Source organism: Monodon monoceros, unplaced genomic scaffold, assembly GCF_005190385.1.
Source record: "Monodon monoceros isolate NGI ecotype Baffin Bay Population unplaced genomic scaffold, NGI_Narwhal_1 Super_Scaffold_19, whole genome shotgun sequence".
In the NCBI taxonomy this organism is placed as follows: Eukaryota; Metazoa; Chordata; class Mammalia; order Artiodactyla; family Monodontidae; genus Monodon; species Monodon monoceros.
Genome location: NW_021703775.1, coordinates 35,406,318 through 35,430,880, shown reverse-complemented (window position 1 = coordinate 35,430,880; position 24,563 = coordinate 35,406,318). Strand labels below are relative to the sequence as shown.

The 24,563-nt window shown below is 38.3% G+C and overlaps 1 protein-coding gene across 4 annotated transcripts in view; it reads right to left on the bottom strand.

Annotated features, from left to right (window-relative positions):
- Window positions 1–24,563, bottom strand: part of WDPCP (WD repeat containing planar cell polarity effector) — a 392,633-nt gene that overhangs the window by 258,802 nt on the left and 109,268 nt on the right. For all 4 annotated transcript variants that reach the window (XM_029231558.1, XM_029231559.1, XM_029231560.1 and 1 more), the window contains exons 5-7: window positions 24,126–24,196; window positions 23,815–23,874; window positions 508–622 (exon numbers count right to left, since the gene is read on the bottom strand). In XM_029231558.1, coding sequence (XP_029087391.1) covers window positions 508–622; window positions 23,815–23,874; window positions 24,126–24,196 — 246 coding nt within the window. The remainder of the gene's footprint in view (window positions 1–507; window positions 623–23,814; window positions 23,875–24,125; window positions 24,197–24,563) is intronic.

Genomic DNA, 24,563 nt, shown 5'->3' with positions numbered 1-24,563 from the left:
CACTTAATGGGATTCAGATATATCTAGTATATTTGGCATTGATTTTTGATATTTATAAATACTGCCCAACTCTCTCAAAAGTTAGTATTCACAGACTTTGGTAACAGAGAATCTTCCTAAAAGCCAAAACACAGGTTTTGTTTTTGCTTTTGTTTTTTACTGGTGGCCGTGTTGACAAATTTGGGTTATTTATTATTCAAAATGAAAAATATTTGAAATGTCAACACACCAAAAAAAAAAATAAACACCTCTTTTGAAAATACGTTCACATTCTTTTAAGCAAAGAGTGAAAAATACTCAAGGATATGAGCCTAACACTTGACAAAAACTTTGATATTAAATATTAGTCAAAACTTGTATGGGTCCCAGGGGTTGTAACTATGCTATTACAAGCAATTACTTGTGTTTTCAAGTCCCCAGTGGTAATAATTAGTCTACCTGTTGACACACTATTTCTCCTGCCCCACTGTTAATGCAGGCAATTGATTTGCACACGGGGATAATTACCATCACTGATGGTGTCTGAGATGAGCTTCCCCACCAGGCTTCTGTCAATCACCACTTTCTCCAGCTGCGGCCCGGAAAGGCTTAAGGACACCAGCACACCTGAACCAAAGAGAAGCTAAAACCAGGGAAAGGGGGAGAGGGGGAGGGAGATATACTGAGAATTAGAATCTTTTAAAAATCTCTCTCCAAATGCACAACTTATACAGATATTTACATGTGCATCTACACCATGGAATTATAAAGAGCTTTTCTTCTTCGAAAAACAATCACTGACATTCTGAGTAAAAAGATACAGGTGGTTAAATGATGCAACACAATAAAGGCACTGATTAGTGCTATATGCAGAAACTGAATTTAGTCCATGTTTATTAGAAGTGTAATCTTCTAAATACTTATAAAATAACCGTGTGGAAAAAACTACTTTGCACTGCATTCAGAAATGTGATGTGTCTTAAACTGAAATGTTTTCAAAGATTACTATTTATATCAGAAATTAAAAGATTTCTTAAGCTTTGAATAATCAATGCTACACATTAAATAGAGAAAAGATGCCATCATTACAATATTAACAGCAAGTATTACAATTTTTTTTTGTTTTTTGCGGTACGCGGGCCCCTCACTGCTGTGGCCTCTCCCGTTGCGGAGCACAGGCTCCGGACGCACAGGCCCAGCGGCCATGGCTCACGGGCCCAGCCGCTCCGCGGCACGTGGGATCCTCCCGGTCTGGGGCATGAACCCACGCCCCCTGCACTGGCAGGTGGACTCCCAACCACTGCGCCACCAGGGAAGCCCTACAATTTATTTGGAATTTAAACCGCACTTCTACAAATAAAGATCTTGTCTAAAATATTAAAATACATGTAAATCAAGGCAATTAAAGTAAAATGTTAAAAAATTCATAAATAAATACCACATACCAGAAATAGCTTCTCAAGGAGATATACAGTAAAGTAGGCAGGCTTTATTAATATTAGCGTTCACCCAACCACCCAACAAAAGATGTCTGGATATCACCATTATGGTTTTATACTGCTCCTTTCCATTTGTGGCAGCATAATTCATTCATCTCCAAATGTTTAAAACTTCTGAAAGGACTATGCATATGTGTATGCTTGTTATCTATGAGATTATGAAATATCAACATTGGAAGAAATTGTTTCACCTTCAGGGCAGCAGACTCAAAGCAGATGAATCATGGAATAGCATATGGTATGGAAAGAAAAAAACCAATTGTCAGTAAACTAATCATGAACATGCCAGCCAAACCCAAAGACAACTATGATTTTAAACAAAACAGGGGACTTCCCCACCTACCTAAGCATCATGTCCCAGCTAGAGGATGATTCTGTGACAAGACATACTGTGACATGTGTGAGAGATGAGCAGCACCAGGGACCAGGTTAACAAAAAAAAAGACCATTACTCCCCTACGGTCTAACAGATTCCAGGCACATGAATCAGAAAAGAAACTGAAGGGTCCCACATGACTTAATGAATTGCCCATTCCATGTTAATGCCCCCAAAGTGGGGCGGAGGGCAGGGGAAAGGAGAATTTAATCAACTTTATTGGTCTGCAAGACTAATAAGAGAAGGCACATTTGTTCCAAGAATTTCAAAATACTTCACAAATTAATTAATCTCTACTGAATTATGAATTACATCCAGCCCTGCCATATACCTTGATGACAAACACTGATAGTTCCCTTTTAGGGAATTCCCCCATAACAGTATAACATATTATATTATATAACGATATATTATATAATAATATAATGTGGTCTTTACTCCCTACATTCTCCCTTCTCAGACAGGGAATTTTAGGGTCATCTTTCATATCTAGTTCTCCCCTTTGTAATAGCTTTTTTCTCCCTTCCTCATTTATTCAAAGCACCTCAAATACCTGCCCTTTTCTATTTATTTTTATCTACTAAAACTTTATACCTATACTCTTAAGCACCTCTTTTCTTCATTATCCACTGATTACTAGCTCCTTATGGATACTAGCTAGGCCACTTTTATCTTTGTATCTTCAGTGCCTAAAACAATGCCAGGCACACAGGAGGTGCTAACTAAATGTTTAGAGAAAGAATCATAATAGGATCATAGGATCAAATAATTCATAGTTAGAAGGAAACCTGGTCTAATCTTCCACTCCCACATGACATGGAAGTTCCTCTGCAGCACCCCTACAAGCATGCTTCAAGCATCCAGCCCATTCTTGAAAACTGCCAGTGACCAGAAGCTTATTACCTTACAGGAAAGCTGTTCTACCACTGGAAAGTTCTAATCAATTTAAAGATCATTCCTTCACTTTTTTCATTCAACAGAAACTGAATGTTGATTATATGCCAAACACTAAACTAAATTTAGTGGCTCAAAAGTGAATCAAATATAACCCTTAAAATAGGTTAAATATAGGTTAGTAGAGAGAGGTAGGGATATAAGCAAGTAAGTGTAATAAAGCGTTACTGGTCCTATCATAAGAATACATACTGGGTAGACTGGGGGGACTAAGAAGAGGTGGCGATGCTTGAGCTTGAGGTGAAGGCTAACACCGCCTTCTAAGAACTTCTACAGTAGCCCCAGTTTGTCTTCAATAGTGCTCTTTTTAAACATTAAAAGATAATAACATAGTGGTTAAGAACATGGACTCAAATCAAAATGAAATCAGCACTGGCTCTACCTCTTACTAGCTGTGTGACCTTGAGGGAGTTACTGAACTTCTGTAACTTCATTTCCTCCTCTGAGACGAGATATAATAATATCTACTTCATAGGATAAGGATTAAATTACTATTTACAAACAGTATTTAGAGTAATGTCTGGCACATAATAAATGTCTGTAATTATAATTATTGTTATTCAAACATTACTCACATGTTTTCACTATACCATTTACCATCTCTGAACACATTCCTCTGTCTTTTTTAAAATCTTGTGCCCAGACTGGGCTCGATGTTAGATATGGAACACTAGACTCCAGGTGAGTTATAACCACTACAATTTTTTATCACTTTTCCTATTTGCTCTGATTTAACAAGGATACTGTCTCCAAGATATGTGCAAGTTCCTTCAGAACTTTGGAATTTAATTTGTCCAAGTCCCAAATTTGTTGTTCCTTATTTTGTGCTCTCACCACAATTATCACGAACTAACCCTCATCTCCTAATAGAAATTGCTTTTTCTATGTACGAGCACTTGTTATGTTATAAAATTAATTCTAAAAGACCACTTTTGTCGGATGGAGATGGAAAGTGCAACTGTGATAGTACGTAAAAGAGGGAACTTAAGCTGGAAAGGATTTGAAGGGGAAGTGTCAAGGCATAGCAGGGAAGCATACATACATCAGTAGATAACTGATATACACATGGAGATAGGGGCAATGATTTGGGGACTGTGGATCCTGCCCACTGAGCTTGGGCATTCCTTCAGAATCTTTCTCAAAGGATGGGTGCAGCCACTAATGCATTCACTTATTCATTCCACAAATGAATATTTAGTATTTTGTATGACCCCAGGCCCTGTTCTAGGTGCTGAAGATACAGCACTGAACAAAACAGACAATGTCCTTGCCCTACCTCCCTTCAGGAAGCTTGCATTTGAGTGTGGACACAGAGAACAAAAAACAGTTTTAAAATAATGTCAGAAAGCAGTAAGAACTACAGAGAAAAATAAAGCACAATACGGATGGAGGCTTTAGGAGGATGCTGTTTTAAGTAAATGACCAATAAAGAGAAGTAAAAACACCTCCCTGAGGAGATGACATTTGAGTACAGATCCAAATGAAGTGAAAGAACAGGTGATATGATTATCTGGAGAAAGCTAGTTTGAGGCAGAGAACAGCAAATGCAAAAACTCTGAGGTTAGAATGTGCCTGGGACAACTGAGGAAAGGTAGGCCAGTGTGGCTTGTGGGGAGTGAGTGAGAGGGATATTCAGAGGATGAAATTAGCAAGGTAGTCAGGGGCCAGGTTACACTGGACGTTTCTGATGAGAAGCCATAGGGTTTTAAGCAGCAGAGAATTATAATTTATGTTTTAAAGAGGGATCAGGGCAGGGCTTCCCTGGTGGCGCAGTGGTTGAGAGTCTGCCTGCTGATGCAGGGGACACGGGTTCAAGCCCTGGTCTGGGAGGATCCCACATGCTGTGGAGCGGCTGGGTCCGTGAGCCACAACTACTGAGCCTGTGCGTCTGGAGCCTGTGCTCCGCAACAAGAGGCCGCGATAGTGAGTGGCCCCCGCTCGCCGCCAACTGGAGAAAGCCCTTGCACAGAAATGAAGACCCAACACGGCCAAAAATAAATTAATTAATTAATAATATATATACATATATATAAATAAATAAAGAGGGATCAGGGCAAGAGTAAAAGCAAGGAGACCATTAGGAAGCTATTGCAGTGGTCCAGGTGAGAGAAGATGATGGCTTGAACTAGAATGGCAATGCTAGAGGAAACAGTATGTCGACAGATTTGAGATATATTTTAAAGGGGACTTGCTGAAGAATTGGGTGTGGCATACAAGAGAAAAACTCAAAGGTTTTTGGGCTGAGCAACTACGTTTACCGAGATAGGAAACACTTGAGGAGAAGTAAATTTAGCTTGGGGGAATCGAGGGTTTGGTGTAGACATGTTAAATTTAAGGTGTCTATGGACATATAAGTAGAGACATCAAGTAGTCTGAAGTTCTGGGTGAAGTGGTGGCTGGAGATTATATTTGGGATTCATCAACAATGTAAAGGTAGTGTTTAAAGTCATGGAACTGAATAAGCTCTCCTTAAAAAATGAGTGGAGAGATCATAAGGGTGGGGCCCTAATCTAATTTGACTGGTGTCCTTATAAGAGGAAGAGACATCAGAGGGCTCTCTTTGCATGTGCACACACAGAGAAAAGGCCATATGACAACGAAGTAAGAAGATGGCTGTTTACAAGTAAGGCAGAGAGGCCTCATCAGAAACCAACCCTCACAGCACCTTGGTCTTAGACTTCTAGCTTCTAGAACTGTAAGAAAATAAATTTCTGTTGCTTAAGAAGAAAAAAGGGGAAAGAGAGAAAGAGGTCCAAGGTCTGAGTTCTGGGACATTCCAATCTTTAGAGGTGTTAAAAGATCAAGTTAGTCCTCTACTGACACCTAGTTTGGGTACTCATTAGGATCAAGGTATGTCCATCATTGCAGATTTCCAAATGTCTTGTGTCCTAGCAGTATCCCTAACACCAGATTTTGGAATAAGAAGGTATAAACAAATTAATTAATGCATTTTTATACAACAACCTGTGGGGAAGCATAAGGTTTCCAAGTACACTGGTGCCAAAGATATTCCTGGATATAGTAATGGAGATAACCAGAATTAGGGGGAAAAAAATAGTCTGAATCTCAGGAAAAGAATATTCTAGCCCAGACAGGAAAGTATCTCCACCTGTTTTCCCAAAAAGTTAGTTCTTAAGCTCTCCAAAATGGAAAAAGCCTATGTAAGATTTGGCAGGACAAGAAGGAAAAAGGGCACCAAGATACTGTCCTACTCCACTACAAGGAACTGGAGAATTCAACAGCTCAGAAAATGAAAAAGAGCAAAGAAGCAAAGGGAGACACCTCCAGAGCACATTTGAGTTTGAGAAGAGATCCACAGGATGAATAAATGAGAAGGCCCATGGGATTTCCCAACATTGTTCCAATTTTAATGTCGTTCCTTGTGTAGAAGATGACTAAGACAAAATAGGAACTGAAACTTTTCCTTTTCTCCGGTACCCTGTCAGACAGGAAGTATCTTCCTTGCTAGTTCTGCTCTGACCATGTTTCTTCCTATTGCTTTTATAATTTTTTCCTTCTCATTTTCTTCAATAAGCTCATACCAGAGAGGTGTGCTTTCTCTTTAAGAAACTAAGAAATGATTCCCATGATATTCAGATGGTTCTTCAAATTGGTTTCTCTTAACCTTATGTTGAGTACTTAATTAGAAGTGAAATGGAACTGGGAAAAGAAAGAGAAAATTTTACCAGATGACATCATTAAGCAAAACAAAACTTAAGCAAACACAAGAATCCGAGTTTCATTCACTCAGTAGATCAAAAATATGCGAGTGCCTCCTATATATGCCAAGTACACAGACGGGGATACAACGATGAATGATGCAGGCATGTATTGGTAGAATATGTGTAGAATACGGCCGAAAATCTCATCTCAGAGAAGTGGAGATATTGGTTAAGACAGATGACTACTTCCTAGAAGAGGCAGTTTAGTAGCCATAAAGAAGAGAAATATTACATCATACATCATGTGTTGACCGATACATCATGGTCTCATGTATTGAAGAATTGGTGCAGTAAATAACTGTGAATGAGCTATTTTATAATGGTGATCGCAACAATTTAATTGAATTCAGTATTCTCACTGGCTAAGGAAACTCCCCCCCAAATCATGTGATTATTATGACATCTGGGGAGAAGTGAAAAGTAAAGGCATGCAGGATCAGTACTAGCAATCAACATTGGGTGATACGTTCAATCCATCAGGCAGCCAAGACTGATCCCATGAAATCATCAGGAGACGTGGGAGACAGCAGGTGCTAAACACTACAATCCAGAGAGGCAACAAAGTATTATGACCCCTGGAGTGAATTCTAGGGTTGAAGAAAATATTTAAAGTATCAATATTATAAACCATTCCTCTGGAGGCCCAGTGAATTTGCATCAGGATGAGACCCAATACCTCCCTCAACCCTGCCCCACAATCCAATCCATGGGATAAATTCTGGAGAAACTCGTAACTATAGACAGACAAACAATTTTACATTGAGGAAATCTATAATGAAAGGTAGGGTCACTGATCATTTTAACAGATAACCTGCTGGAAGAGAGATAACATGTTTTCTGTAATTTATTCCTTCATTCAGCAAACTTTTTTTTTTTTTCGCGGTATGCGGGCCTCTCACTGTTGTGGCGTCTCCCGTTGTGGAGCATAGGCTCTGAACACGCAGGCGCAGCGGCCATGGCTTACGGGCCCAGCTGCTCCGCTGCATATGGGATCTTCCCGGACCGGGGCACGAACCTGTGTCCCCTGCATCGGCAGGTGGACTCTCAACCACTGTGCCACCAGGGAAGCCCTCAGCAAACATTACTGAGTATAGAGGGAAATCATGCCTGACTAATCCATTAAAGTAGAGAGACAAAAGTGAATGTAGTTAAGACAAGAATAAGAAAAACACATTTAATTGACTCACTATAGGGAATTGACTAAGGAAAAGAAACAAAAGAACAAGAAACAAACAGGTATTTTTTTCTAGATAGAGAAGTGCTAACAATGGGGTTTCCCAAAGATTTCTGTGATGTTATTCAACATATGGAACAGATACATTCCTGGAAATTTGCCTGCTAAATCTATTTCAAATTACAAAATCTCATTTTCTCACTTATTCTCATTATAAAATGAGTGATGCTACATTTTAATCCCTAATGTAATTTTAAATCCAGCTCTTTTATATATATGTATATATATAAAATAATTACATAAAATAAGTGATTGTTCTTAGAAAATACAATATTTTATGAAATGCACGAAAGAACATGGTACAAAGGTAAATCTTGTATTTGCCAGTAGTTTTAAGGATCTAAAGGATAAAAACAGTGGTAAGAAGTGAACAGGACAGCACATTACTTTTGTACAAAATCTTATAATTTACAGAGGACTTTAATACACACCATCTCTATAATTCATATGAAATGCCAGTACAACACTGGTACATAGGAAGTACGTAAGTTAAAAAATAATAGTAACAAGGTTAATCCTCATACTAATTCACAATCAGAAGGGTAAAGCAACTAACCAAAGGTCTCATAATTAGTGGAGAAGTAGAGACCAAGACATAGGACAAATCCTATGTCCCTCCACAACCGGCCCGCTTAGAAACTAATATCCTTTAACTCTCACTCAGTTGATTTCCATGTAGTAGCCCATCTGGTTTTCTTCTCTCCAGCTCCTGCTTCAACCTAAACCAGCTTCCCTCTAAACCAGTGGTTCTCAAGTGTGGGGATGATTTTGGCCAGCAGGGGACATCTGGCAATGTCTGGAGACACTGTGATTGTTGCACCTATATATGTCAGCCAGTTCCATTGAGGCTCACCTGAACAAATCACCTGTAAATGAGTTGCTGTGGAGGCAAAGGTGTTTTCTATGTTCCAACAAGCAGATGATTTGGAAGCTTCTCAAAATCGAATCAACACTTTTCTCATAAAGAAAAGGTAACAAATGAGGACCAGGTCAGATATTTTAAATAGAGTGGTGAGCAGTGCACAGTTCAGATCAGAGCCTGGAGGAAGCCTGTACCAAATGTCTGTAACTCTGTTCAGGGATATGACTCTGATAACTAATGCCAGTTGTCAAGAAAGAAAAAGCCCAAGGGCAAGTCAGAGCCCTAACCATAGCCTGATAGAAATATCCTGTAAGAACATCTCCTTGCTTTTGTTCTAATTCTCGGCTCACCAATCAGCCTTCTTATCTATAATTTAGTCCCTTGAGTAATTCATCCATCAGGTGGGGGGCACTGAAGCTATGAATATATATTTGATAACCCAGGAGTTCAGAGTAAAGAGGAGAGGGCTTAGAATTAGGCCTTGAGGAACCCTAACATTCAAGGACAGGGGAAAGAAGCATAGGCCTGAAAAGGACACAGAGAAGAATGCTGGAGAGGTAGGAAAAATATTAGAAGAGCAAAGTGTCATCAAGAACTAACAGAAAAAAGTATTTTAAGAACACTGGAGTGGTCGGTACTGTTGAATCCTCCTGTGTATTTAAGATGATGCTTTAAAAAAAAAAGTCTATTGGATTTAGTAATACAGAGGGTTTTTTGTAATCTCAGTGTAAAAGGTTTTCAGTGTAATCAGGAGAAAAGTATAGTTGAAGTTGGTTAAATGCTGAGTGAGCAACAGAGAAATGGAGACCCCAAACGGAAATTCTTTTGAGAAATTTGATTCTGAAGGAAACGGATAAGACATGGTGGTACCTGAGATGAATACTAATTGTGTTTATTTGGTTGAGTAGAAAAGAGTAGAGCCTATTTAAGTTGACCAGAAATCTCAAGGAATTCCAAATAGCCAAAACAATTTTGAAAAAGAAGAAAGTTCTCACACTTCCTGATTTCAAGACATATTATAAAGCCACAATAATCAAAATAGTGCGGTACTATCAAAAGACAGATCTACAAGCCAATGGAACAGAATAGAGAGCCCAGAAATATACCCTCACAAATATGATCTTCAAATGATCTTCAACAAGAGCCAAGACCACTCAATAGGGAAAGAACAGTCTCTTCAACAAATGGTGCTGGGAAAACTGGATATCCACATGCAAACAGTGAAGATGGACCCTTACCTTACACCATACACAAAAATTAACTCAAAATGGATTAAAGACCTGGACTCAGACCCCAAACCATAAAACTCCTTGAAGAAACCATAGGGGAAAGGCTTCATAACGTTGGATTTGAAAATGATTTCTTAGATGTGACACTAAAAGCAAAAATAGACAAATGTGACTACATAAAACTTTAAAACTTTTGTGCATCAGAGGACACAATTAACAGAGTGAAAAGGCAGCCTACAGAGTGGTAGAAAGTATTTGCAAATCATGTATCTGACAAGAGATTAATATCCAAAATATACTTTTTAAAACTCCTATAACTCAACAACAACAAAAAAATCAAAAAACCCAATTAACAAATGGGCAAAGGACTTGAATGGACATTTCTCCAAAGATGATATACAAATGGGCAACAAGCATATGAAAAGATGCTCAACATCACTAATCTTTACAAAAATGCATACCAAAACCACAATGAGATATCACCTCACACCCACAAAATAGCAACTATCAAAAAAAAAAAAGAACACAGGGCTTCCCTGGTGGCGCAGTGGTTGAGAGTCTGCCTGCTGATGCAGGGGACACAGCTTCGTGCCCCGGTCCAGGAAGATCCCACGTGCCATGGAGCGGCTGGGCCTGTGAGCCATGGTCGCTGAGCCGGTGCGTCCGGAGCCTGCGCTCCGCAACAGGAGAGGCCACAACAGTGAGAGGCCCGCATACCGCAAAAAAAAATAAAATAAAATAAAAAATAACAAGTGTTGGTGAAGATGTGGAGAAACTGGAACCCTTCTGTACTGTTGGAGGGGCTGTAAAATGGTTCAGCTATGAAAAACAGGAGGTTCCTCAAAAAATTAAAAATAAAACTATCATCTGATTCAGCAATCCCATTTGTGGGTATATAAGCAAAAGAAATGAAAGCAGGGTCTTCAAGAGCTATTTGTACACCCATGTTCACAGCAGCATTATTCACAATAGCCAAGAGAAGGAAACAATCCACATGCTCATCGACAGATGAATGGATAAACATAATGTGGTAAATACATCCGGTGGAATATTATTCAGCGTTAAAAAGGAAGACAATTCTGTCACATGCTACGACATGGATGAACCATGAGGACATTATGCTAAGTGAAACAAGCTAGTCACAGAAGGACAAATACTGCATGGTTCCACTTACATGAGGTAGCTAAAATAGTCAAACTCATAGAAGCAGAGAGTAGAATGATGGTTGCCAGGGGCTGGGGGTAGGGGTAAACGGAGTTGTCATTTAAAGGGTAGAGTTTCAGTTTTGCAAACTGATAAAGTTCTGGACATGTTTCACAACAATGTGAATATACTTAACACTACCAAACCGTACAGTTAAAGATGTGTCAAGATGGTAAATTTTATGTATTTTTTACAATAAAAAATTTGTTTAATTAAAAAATTTCAAGTTTGGGACTTCCCTGGTGGTCTGGCGGTTAAGACTGCACTCCCAATGTAGGGGGCCCAGGTTTGATCCCTGGTCAGGGAACTAGACGCCGCGTGCCGCAACTAAGACCCAACACAGCCAAATAAATAAATAAACATTAAAAATTTTTTTTGAAGTTTATTGGAAAGGTCCAGTTGACAGAAAGGATTATTTTTAAAAAGCAGGTATCTGTGGCAAAAACTCTTTCTAAGCATTTTAAGTATGTTAACTTACTTAATTCTTATAATAAACCTATGAGTTAGGTATTTTTATATTCATTTTATAGTTAAGTGAACTCTGGCACAAACAGGTGAAGTAACTTCCCCAAAGTCACACGGCTAATAAGCCAAGATTTGATACCAAGAAGAATGGAGCAGTTTACACTTTCCACCAGTAAGAGAAGGGACAATCATGTGGGGTTCTGAGGGAATGGGATCCAAGTCTATGCCAGAGGCTCCCAAACTTTCTCAGTTCATGGCACCCTCTGTGTCTCAGAAATTTTTATGGCTCCCCTAGTCCAAAAGAAATAACAGAATTCAAACAATTTAAGTATTTATATCCCAACAACTTGGTAGCCATTTGAAAACATAATACACGGAGATTGAAAGAAAAATATATTTAATTCCTAAATAATCACATTACTTACTAATGGGATGTGTGCACTATTAGAAGTTGGGCACTACACAACTTCTCAAACCTTGGAATCAGACTGGAAACCCTTACCCTCATTGTGTTCTATGTTAATTCTTGTGTGGTACTTGCTTTTTTATCACAGCAAGCTCTAAAAAACCAGCTTCATATAGATATGACCTCCCCCAAAGGAAGTTAGTGTGTTCTAATGTTGAAAATCTGCTCTACCTGGAGCTACTTGTTTGTGTAGAATCCAGCAGAAGTCTTGTGTTCTTCTTGAAATTTTAAAATATCCTGCAGGACTCCTGTGAATTCACTGCAATTGCCAGGGTGCATCAGTGCACAGTTTGAGAACTGTGGGTCTAGGTGGGATGCTTGGCTTTAAACAGGAGTAAAGATTATTCCTCTATTATGGCAGAAGGATGGATACAGATAGAGATTTATATGTTTGGCACATAGTGTTAACTGAGATCTCACAATTCAACCTAGGATTCTACCTAGACCAAGGGGACTACCAAATGATAGGTACTTCACTGTGGAAAGCCACTGTGAATATTTTACATTCAACACTATTTTATAAGAAGCATAGTTGCAGCTACCTTTAATTTCAGTCACTTAAGCAGTATAAATGCTAACCTAATAGTTTTATTTTTTAACTTTATTTTTTAAAGTAAGGGGTATAAATCACAATTTGGCAAAAGCACTTGATGTGTTTTCTCTACCAGCTATTTTGGCATATCTATAACACAATATTCTCAAATATCATGAATGTAAAGTTGCTGGGTTCTCACACCCAACCATATATACTAAGTTTATATGTACATTTCTAATTGGCACATTCCAAACTGTGCATCTAATACAAAGTTCTAAGTTTGAAGTCATATTTTAAGTTTTTATATAAAAATTAAGTACAAGGACTAAAATATAATGCACTAAAAGTCTTCTCATTAGCTAGCTATCGATGTAAAACTTTACTCTCCCTTTATAAAGTACATACATGTCTGGCATGTGTTTGTTTCCATTTTGTAAAATACACACGAAAATCAATGAGAGTCATTAGATTATTCAGATTTTGAACTCATTTAGCTTTAAACATATTTACTATTAACTATAACTGGATATATGGAGGAAATTCATAGTCCTGAACTGGCTTCCTTTGTGGCAAAATACCTTGAAGCTTCCAAAACATTATTAGACCCAAATGCCAAGGGCAGAGGCAGGGAATTATGAGTTTCTTCAAAGAAATGTTTTTAAATGAAAACAATTAATAAAAGAGAAGAAAGGATCATTTATGAAAAGAACAGGAAGGAAATGCTGATTGATGACACAAAGACACATTATTATGAAGAAGATAAAAATTTTCTTTGTGTCATAACCGTGTTCTAAAACTGGGTCCATATATTACTGTATATTTAAGAGTAAATAGTTAATGTATTGATGAATTATCATAGGTCATCAAACTTTGGATTGAATTAATCAAGATATAATGTAAATTTTCTATTTTTCCTGGAAAGGAATGATTTTTTTTCCCTAAAAGAGTAATTATTAGGGCATGATATTAAACTGGCTAGCTGAACATTAAGATTACTCAGGTATAGTACTGTGTGTATGCAAACATACAAATACGCATTCTTATTCTTAATATAAACCTTTGTGGGGGTGACGGCCATGGGCATGCATCACTCAGAGCTCCTTCAGGAGGAACGAATGCTGGGAACACAGTTGACTGACCAAGACCAAATATTCCCTAGGTGGCTACTAGCCAATGGCTGAGCATGATGTGGTACTAGTCCAACAGGGGACTCCTCTAATGAGCAACTTTGACTCAGGGACTCTCCTGTGGCTGAAATTTTCTGAGCACCATGCTGCAGCCTGAGGCTCCTTATACCCAGTCCTTTCTCCTCATCGCTCAGGGCTCAGACCAGCATCACAGTCAAAAGGCTCTCCTGCCTGCTTCCTTCCCCTTTATCTTTCACATCTCCCCATAAATCACTTGCTGTTCTAGCACTATCTTGACATCTGCTTCTCAGAAGCACTCTGGGCATGTTTAAAAAGTATTTCAGGGCTTCCCTGGTGGCGCAGTGGTTGAGAGTCCGCCTGCCGATGCAGGGGACACGGGTTCGTGCCCCGGTCCGGGAAGATCCCACATGCCGCAGAGCGGCTGGGCCCGTGAGCCATGGCCACTGAGCCTGCGCGTCCGGAGCCTGTGCTCCGCAACGGGAGAGGCCAAAACAGTGAGAGGCCCGCATACCACAAAAAAAAAAAAAAAGTATTTCAATTAAAGAAATACACATATAAATTGTTAAAATGTCAAAGAATACTTGGAATTAAAGCAGCTGTTTACTGTCTTATCCCACCACAGCCTCTCATCCCACTCTCAAATGTAACCATTTCAATTCTTGGTAATTTCTCCTGGTTCTACCATATTTCTAAATTTCTAAATACATTGTGTCACTTAGAACTGCATTCAGGTGCATGTAATAGAAACCTTAAAAAAAAAAGTCATTACTTAACCGAATGGAAGCTTGTTCTTCCTCACAGAACAAGAAATGTGGCCTTAAGCAGTCCATGGCTGAAAAGACAGCTCCATGACATCAACAGGTACCAGGAACCTACTTTTCATCCCCTTTCCCTTTATTAAGTGGCTTTTGGTTAACATTACTCCAGCAATTAATTCTTCCCTTTTCTGCATCGACTGTACTACTCCCATTAGCTTACCAACAGGAATAGATGTTATTCCTTGCATCTAAAAAAAGAAACAAAAACCTCTTTTTTTTATTTTTTTGTGGTACGCGGGCCTCTCCCGTTGCGGAGCACAGGCTCCGGACACGCAGGCTCAGCGGCCATGGCTCACGGGCCCAGCTGCTACGCAGCATGTGGGATCTTCCCGGACCGGGACACGAACCCGTGTCCCCTGCATTGGCAGGCGGACTCTCAACCACTGCACCACCAGGGAAGTCCCAAAAACCTCTTTTAACCTCACCTCTCTCTCAAGCTCCTGACCTATTTCTCCATTTTCCTTTATAATGTAATCCCTTCTGATGTTGTAAAGCCCTAATTTCTCTCCTCCTATTTTCCCTTAAATACATTCCAGTCAGGCTTCTGCCCATACCATCTATTGACCCTGCTCTAATCTAGGTCACGAATGACCTCCATGCTACTCCATCCGATAGTCAATCTCAGGCAACTGTTACTGGTATGCTACGTACCAGCAACACTCAACTTTCTTCCTGAAACCTAGTTTCCAGGGCACCACATTCCCTTCAGTGTGCTCTACCTCTCTGGCTACTCCTTATTCGTCTCCTTTCTCCATCTCTCCCTTTCTCTCTCTCCAATCCCCAATGCTGGAGCACCCCAGAGCTCCGCCCTTCTGCCTCCTCTAATTCTCTATCTACACTCACTCCCTTGGTGATCTTCACTGATTTCTTGGCTTCAATACCATCTCTGTTGCTGCCTCCCAAATTTCTCTCTCCAGCCCAGGCCCTTCTCTAAACTACACATTCCTATAACCAATTGTCTACTGACTTCTCTACTTGAATATCTAATAGGCATTTCAAACACTGACGTCAAAAACTGAGCTCCTGATATTTCCCTCAAAAATGTCTCTTCTCAGTCTTCGCCATCTCAGTAAATGGCCATTCTTCCAGTTGCTCAGAAATTTCTCCTATATTCCACATCTGATTCATCAGCAGAATCTGGCCACTTCTCACCACTTAACCGCTCCATGCGGTCAAAACCACCGTTATGGCTGTTCACCTGGACTATGGTAGCAGCCTTCTAACTGATTGCCCTGATTTGATCTTCATTTCCTTCAATGTGTTCGCATCACAATACCTAGAGTTATCCAATTAAAAAGTAAATCAGATCAAGCTCCTCCTCTGCTCAAAAGCCCCGAAGGGTTTCCCATCTCACTTAGAGTAAAAGCCAAGTCCTTCAAAGGCCTGGAAGGCCCTTATATAACTAGTGCCTCATTTTCTCTCTGATCTTAATTCCTACTACTCTTCTCCTTGCTCATCCCACTCCAATCAGATCAACTCTTTGATGTTTTTCAAACATGCCACGTATACTTCCATCTCAGGGCCTCTGTACCTGCCTGGAACCCTCTTCTCCAGATACCTTCCACGGCTTGCTCCTTTATGTCTTAATCACACGAGGTCTTTCCTGGTCACCAGATATCAGGCCCATCCTGCCCTACCATCCCCCACATATACTTCCTATTTTTCTTGCTTTATTTTTCTCTTAACAGTTATTACTTTCTTACATACTCTAAATTTTACTTATCGATCCCTTCTTGACTGTCTACCCTAATAAAACTTAAGCTACAGGGGAACAGGAATAATGGTCATTTTTGTCTGTTTTTTTCACTGGCATCCCTAGCAATGAGAATTCTATTTGGCATATACTAGGCACTATATATATATATATGCCTTGAGTGAAAGAATGTTCAAAAGCAGGGCCCTGTCCCTTCAGGAATATTTCAGATCCAGACTGGAAGCACAGAAGCTGAAAAGCCACATCCCAATTGATTATGGTGTGACATTATATATATATATAAAATAAGTACATGTATTTTATATGTAAAAATACATTTAAAGTATGCAATATTCCTACAATATTTTGCTTTTTTAGAGGAATTTCAAATGCCTCAGCCTGGGGAAGACATATTTTTGGATAGGGGCAGTGGTCTATGGAGAATAATACCACTAGTTTGAACAACCTACTCTGCCCTCATAGCAGGCAGTGAACAGCAGGGCTTTGTGGAGCCGCTGGAAGCCCGAGGCAACAGGAAGAGTCAGTAAAACAGTGCAACACTTATTTAAAATTCTGATATTTTGCTCATTACAGGTCTTCTGAGGGGCATTAATTCTGATTTTTAAATGCTGTACAAAAATATGACTTAAAAAAAGTAAGCTTTCTTGTAAGTCCTACGAGGAACCTCTGCTTACTTTGGCCAGAATTGCTACATTTTGCCACTCTGAACAATAGGGTCTGTTCATGAAGAAAAATGGATACTGGACAAGCAACTAGCAATGTCTTCCATATGTTATTTCTTGATTTAGTCATTACCTACTGATTTTTTTTCAGTAAAATTTAATTATCCTATATCTTTTATTATCTTATTAAATATTATTATTAATTCTCCTAGATCAGACTAGATATCAGATCTATCAGTTCCTTTTCTTCCCTCCCTCCAATATCCCTAGGAGAACCTTCTGTCCCCTGCCCCAATTTGGACCAGCTGCTACCTAGGCCTAAGGCACAGTCATCCTAAGATTTCTCTTCATTTCTTTCCTGTGTAAGATCCTCTGTTTCCTGGATCCTAAGAAATCTTGCTTCTTGGTTCACTCTACTGCTTTAGGGCAGCACATCTTCCAATAACCTCCTGAGAAAAAGTCCGTGGCAGGTAGGTAAGATTTTCTGAGAGCTAACTAGCTTGAAAATGTCCTTGCTTGAAAGACAATTTAGAATTCTAGACACAGAATTCTAGGCTAAAAGCTCTTCCCTTTAGAATTTTGAAGGCATGATTACACAGTCTTCTAACTCCTTGTATTGCTGTTGAGAAGTCTGATTCCCATTCCTTTCTATGTATCTTATTTTTCTTTTTTTTTTTAACTGCAAAAGCTTTCTGGATCTTCTCTTTAACTTTGGTTTTCTAAAATTCACAAAATATGTCTTGGTATTAGTCTTTTTTTCAACCACTGGGTCCTTTCAAACTGGAAACAAACATCCTCCAGTTATGGGAAATTTTCTTCTATTATATTTTGTTTGTTTCTTCCCTCCTGTTTTCTATCATTAGTAAGATATTGGACCTTCTGGCCTGATGCTCTAATCTTCTTACCTTCTATTGCCTATTGTTCACTATGTCCCTTAGTACACTCTGTTCTGCATTATAGGGATATTTTAACTTTATCGTTCAATTCTTCTATTAATTCTACCAATGCTGTCATATTTTTAAAATTCATTTTTATTTTTATTTATTTTTGGCTGCGTTGGGTCTTTGTTGCTGTGCGTGGGCCTTCTCTAGTTGCGGCAAGCAGGGGCTACTCTTCGTTGCAGTGCACAGGCTTCCCACTGCAGTGGCTTCTCTTGTTACGGAGCACGGGCTCTAGGCACGTGGGCTTCAGTAGTTGTGGCACACAGGCTCAGTAGTTGTGGCTCACGGGCTCTAGAGCACAGACTCAGTAGTTGTGGCACGTGGGCTTAGCTGCTCCGCAGCATGTGAGATCTTCCTGGACTAGGGCTCAAACCCGTGTCCCCTGCATTGGCAGGTGGATTCTTAACCACTGTGCCACCAGGAAAGCCCCTATGCTGTCATATTTTTAATTCTCAAGAGCTCCTTTCCTTTTTCCTGAGTATTCCTTTTTCAAAAATAGCATCCTATTCTTGTTTCAAGGATGCAAGAACTTCTCTTATTTCTCTGTGGGGATTAATTTTAATTCCCTGAATTTAGTTCTGTTTATTGTACTGTCCCTGATTCTTTTTCTTTTCTGTTTGTTTTAGCCTCAGACTCATAGATCTTAGATTTACAGATGGAGATTTCCTTGAAAGTACTGTGGATCTCTTTTAAAAGATCTTTATTGGAGTATAATTGCTTCACAACACTGTGTTAGTTTCTTTTGTACAACAAAATCAATCAGCCATATGCATACATATACCCCCATATCCCCTCCCTCTTGAGCCCCCTCCCACCCTCCCTATCCCACCCCTCTAGGTTGTCGCAAAGCATCGAGCTGATCTCCCTGTGCTATGCAGCTGCTTCCCACTAGCTATCTATTTTACATTTGGTAGTGTATATATGTCGATGCTACTCTCACTTCACCCCAGCTTCCCCCTCCCCCCCTCAGTGTCCTCAAGTCCATTCTCTATGTCTACGTCTTTATTCCTGCCTGGCCACTAGGTCCATCAGTACTATTATTTTTTTAGATTCCACATATATGCGTTAGCAAACGGTATTTGTTTTTCTCTTTCTGACTTACTTCACTCTGTATGACAGACTCTAAGTCCATCCACCTCACTACAAATAACTCAATTTCGTTTCTTTTTTATGGCTGAGTAATATTCCACTGTATATATGTGCCATATCTTCTTTATCCATTCATCTGTTGGACATTTAGGTTGCTTCCATGTCCTGGCTATTGTAAACAGTGCTGCAATGAACACTGTGGTACATGTCTCTTTTTGAATTATGGTTTTCTCAGGGTATATGCCCAGTAGTGGGAGTGCTGGGTCATATGGTAGTTCTATTTTTAGTTTTCTAAGGAACACCCATGCTGCTCTCCATAGTGGTTGTACCAATTTACATTCCCATCCCTGGTTATATTTAAAAGTGAGTCTCCAAAAAATTGATTGGAAGCTTGGTGTGTACAAGGAGGCTTGTTAACTTGGGCTTCACTGTAAGGAGATTTGTTGGCACATCTATATTTTCAAACGGAACTACCAAATATCAGTATCCATAGGCTTTGCTCTGGGAGTAATAATCTATTTTGTCAGAGAAGGGTCTTCTAAATAAGTTACATTGAGATATAGCCTCGGTGCTGGAGCGGGTAAGGAGTTGGGGAAGATCTCACCATTCCAGATACAGACTCCTACTTAATCCCCTTATTTTCAGTCTAGCCACCTTACTTCTGCTCTGTGCTTAGAATCTTCAAGTCCAGAAACCCCCTAGTTTGGTGTTTCCAGAAAATAATTATCCCATTTCATTTGTTCTTTGTAGAAACCACCTCTGGTTTTCATGTTTTAGCCTACATCCCACTGCCAGGCTAATCTCTGTGCTTTCTCTAAATTCTTATTACCTTTTTAACTTGGTGTCATACAACTTAGCACTCACTAGTGTCCTAGTGATTTTACATGTCTGTTTTCCTTGACTAGGTTATACTGGCAACTCAGCCCACACTTTACACATCTTTAGTGCCTCCTGCAATGGTGGCAGTCAGTAAATACTGTGTGATGGGTTTTGTATAAATAATATGCTATTACTAATAGTTGTAACTTAAAACCATGGTTTGTCAATTATTATTTTATGAGGAAATCGAAACTGATTTTCACACAGTTTGGTGAAAGATCAGGTAACGATGCTATTCATTATACAACTGAGGAAGTTATAATAAAATAAGTTCCTTAAGGTCACAGTTTATCTGTGATATGCTTGGAAAATAATCTCTACTTTTACATAGACTGTCAAGTAATTCATTACAAGAATTTAAAAAGAAAACTATCTTTTCTTGGCATTTTAAAATTGTATCTGGAAATGTCAAATAAGTATAGAAAGAAATCAGGGTAAAGATGACTATATCATACTTTTATGCTCAAATGTACATATATGATTTAAATAATTTAATCTAAAATCAATATATATGAAGTTACATCCATCTTAATGATAATATTGCTTTTAACTAATTATGCAGTAATCTGCAAATATGAATGTGACTTGAAGCACAATTTAAGGAATTAAAATATTCCACCACAGCAGTGTACAATTTAATAGTATCTTAATGCTGAAACTATTATTCCCTAAGAACAGTTTGGAAAATGGTTTAAGAAATTCAAAGCAGAAAATTATTAAATACTTTCTAATAAAATAATTTTAGGAGATCAAAAAAACAGTGAGAAATATATGTGATACACTTTTAATTCATTTCAAACTAGTAACAGGTACAGTCTGAAAAACCAACTTCAAAAGAAAGTTTTCATATAGAACATATGTATAGGTAAGTCTTGATTTATAAACCGTTCTGAATTTACAAATGGAATTTTTTTTAAATGGTACAATTTACAGGTCATTGAATCACTGAATCAACAACATGAATTAAGCTTTGATACTGATGATAACCTATCAAAAAAAAACCTTGTTATTCAACAGAGGGAAAAATCCAGGCTCAGATTGCATCCTCTGAAATTCTTTATGTTGTTGTAGTTGCATCGCTAATTCCTGAACAACTGAACCTTTTGAAGAAATAAGGATCCTTTAAAAAGAAGACAACCAAGATAAATTCCATATAGCCTAGAGTTGCCCCTTTTTGAGGGGGGGATAAAAGATTTACATTAGTTAAGGAGTGGCACAGTCAAAAACTGAAGAGTCTAACTATGTTAGCACCAAGATACTGAGGAACTTTTTTCACTTCTTTTCTAAGAATTAGAGAACTTTACGTTGTGATCAATGGCTGCCATTTTAGGGTTAAATATATGGGGAAAATTACTAATAGAAATGAAAGCATATGTTACCTTTAGAGTTACCACACTGGATGATGTACAAAAGGGGGACCCTATGGGAGCCTGTAGAGATGATGTACTGATTTTGCAGCTAACAAAAGGTTAAGGGGATCCTTATGAAAATTTAGCTTGAGCACCAAATTTTTAATTTTCTGTCATATTAGAGATCTTTAAGAATAACACACATATTCATATTTTTAGAAGACCTAGCTAATAGTCCTGTCTAGAAACTGTGGTAGTGGATGGATATTGTTAGGAGGTCTTTCAAAGGCCCTAAAGATATGGGGAATAACCTGGACCTGTGGACACGGTGGAGGTCAAGTTATCTTGTTGAAATATATCACATCAAGAATGTGCTGGTATTAAAAGGTCTATTTAAGGCATATCTTATCAATCATAGAAATAAAGCACAAAATATGACAGAACATAATGATAAGCTCCACTGGAAATGTTAAACACAGACTCATTGGTACAACAGCCTATGAAATCAGTATTTTCAGTTTCCTATAAATTACGGAAGTAATTTTGTATATATTCTATCACACAAATTCCTTTTCTGAGTTGAATTAATTCAATAGTGAGGAATATCCATCTTCATACTCTCCCATACACACATGCACACAAACCTGCTTATTAAATTAAAATGCAATAAAGTCTATTTAAAACGGATTGCGTACTGAGATGCTCCACTGCATATTTTCAGATGCCTGACATGTTCCAACTTACCTGTGCAACAGTAAGGGTGAGGCCATGAGACACACCTCTTACTATAGGTGGTAGGCTTCCCCTGCAGTCAAATAATTTTGAACCAGCTTTTAAAGTGAGTAATGGCATTGAGAAGTACAATTTGAGTTGTACTAAGTTTAAAACTTTCTGGAGTATATTTTGTATTCAAGTTTTAAAGTCTGATTAAAATTTTTATGAAAACAAATTATGAATTTTTAAATAATTCCATCCTTTTCAATAGTATCCTAAGTCTAATTTAAGAAGTATTATGGTTCTAAAAAAGAAACGAAATTGAGTTATTTGTAGTGAGGTGGATGGACCTAGAGTCTGTCATACAGACTGAAGTAAGTCAGAAAGAGAAAACCAAATACCGTATGCTAACACATATATATGGAATCTAAAAAAAAAAAAGCTCATGAAGAACCTAGGGGCAAGACGGAATAAAGACACAGACCTACTAGAGAATGGACTTGAGGACACGTGGAGGGGGAAGGGTAAGCTGGGACAAAGTGAGAGAGTGGTAGTGTATATATGTCCATATATACACTACCAAACGTAAAATAGATAGCTAGTGGGAAGCAGTAGCATAGCACAGGGAGATCAGCTCGGTGCTTTGTGACCAGCTAGAAGGGTGGGATAGGGAGGGTGGGAGGGAGATGAAAGGGGAAGGAGATATGGGGATATACGTATATGTATAACTGATGCACTTTGTTATAAAGCAGAAACTAACACACCATTGTAAAGCAATTATACTCCAATAAAAATGTTAAAAAAAAGAAGTATTATGGTTCTAAAAATATTAATTCAACCTTGTAAAGAGTCTCTGGAAAATAATAATTATGACAGTTGAGGAGGTAACTAAAGTCACTTTCATGAATAAAGGTAGACTAGTTTAAACAAAAAATGAGCACAAACCGGAGTCCACTAAAATGAGATCTATATTCAAATAGTATATTAACACAAGTTTATAATTACTACAAATTCAATGTGGTAGATTTATGGATAGAGCCATGGGTCTAAACTTCAAACAAGAGTAGTTAGACCTAAAATTCGTGAATCACATTGTAAGCAAGTAAGAATTTAAATTGATACAGGATATTTAATTCCATAAAACAGTTATAATTATTAGTACTGATGTAACTTCAACTACATGTAGGAGTAGAATATTACTAATGATTCGTTTTATCATAAGCGAGTAAAATTTTTCTAGGCAAATAGCATTTTTTAAGCCTACTGACACAGCTGAGATATTTGTCAATTATTTTATGATCAACGGACAAGTGATTATTATGTCCTGAATCTAGACCCATTCAACATGTAGCTCACCTTGTCCAGGCTCTAATAGTGCTGTACAGAAGAACTTTCTGTGATGGAAATGCTCTGTATATATATTGTCCATATGATAACGTGGTTACTGAGCACTTAAAATGTGGGTAGTGCAACTGAGGAACTGGATTTTTAATTTTAATTAGTTTAAATTTATATTTAAATAGCCACAGGTGACTACCAGCTACCATATTAAACAGTACAGTTTAGAAGGTTCAAAAAGTAAGAGCAAATGTCTTGTTTTGTTAGGTCTAACTCTAGTCTGCTTGTTGATTTCCATAAGCATGGTGTTCACAAGTGCTTACAAGAGTGGTCAAAATACCTTTTGTCCTATGGTTTTACCTTCATTCATAAATATGATTAAATCTATGACAAACAAAAAATACCATCTGAAAAGACTGTTACTAGTGCTTATAGTGTCAGTACAACTATACTGATTAATGAGGTAGCCTGAGTCAATCTGTCTAATGTTAGTTCTAGAATGACTAGAATTCAAACTATGAAATACCTGTTCCTAAAAAGTTTTTGTCCATTACCTATCATAACACTAGAATACCAATTACTGCATAGTTTTCAGCTCCACTGGTTAAACACTGCAAAAGCATGTCAAACCTTTTTACCTGACAGACATATTTGTTCTTCCATTTGCTCAGCACACACTGACTATTTTGCATCAGCTCCTGAAGGAAACAGAAAAAGAGAGTGCAGTTGGCTATACACATTGTCGTTACCAGTTAAAGTGCTTCTGATTTGCAAGCAAAAAAAAAGATCAGCATGCCTCACAAAGATGCAACTGTTTTGGAACTCCTCACTGGACAAAAGCAAAGCTATCATCACCAGGAGAGTTGATCCTTTATGAAAATTAAAGCTGTTGAAAGATGTTTTAAAACAGATTTGTTTGTTGCCATTTTTGAAACTTCTGGAAAGATACCTCCAACTCCTTGAGTGAGTCTCGAAGTTTTTCTGGGCGTCTGTTTTTGAGCGTCCATGGAAAATCTCGTGCTGGCAAACAAAACGTGTACTATAGTCAGTTAAACATGGTTTAAAAAGGAAACTCTGCTTAGCAATGTGCCTTAGGAGATTAAAATAAAACACCTCCTTAACTGAAAGGAAGTAGGCTTCACTTCCATCATCAAATGACAGTTTTTGAAAGGCTCTGTCATAAAAACAGGATTTTTACCACAAAACAATCTCCCTGATCAAAATTTTATGATGACAACTAACAAGGCTCGGAGAATCCCTGGGAAAGTTTCCTAGGCCTGTGAATCTAGCACTTAACAGTAAATGACCCACTCTTTACCACAGAAGTAACATTTTCATATAAATAAAGAGTCAATCCGAAAGAAATTCCAAACTGTGCAAGTAGCCT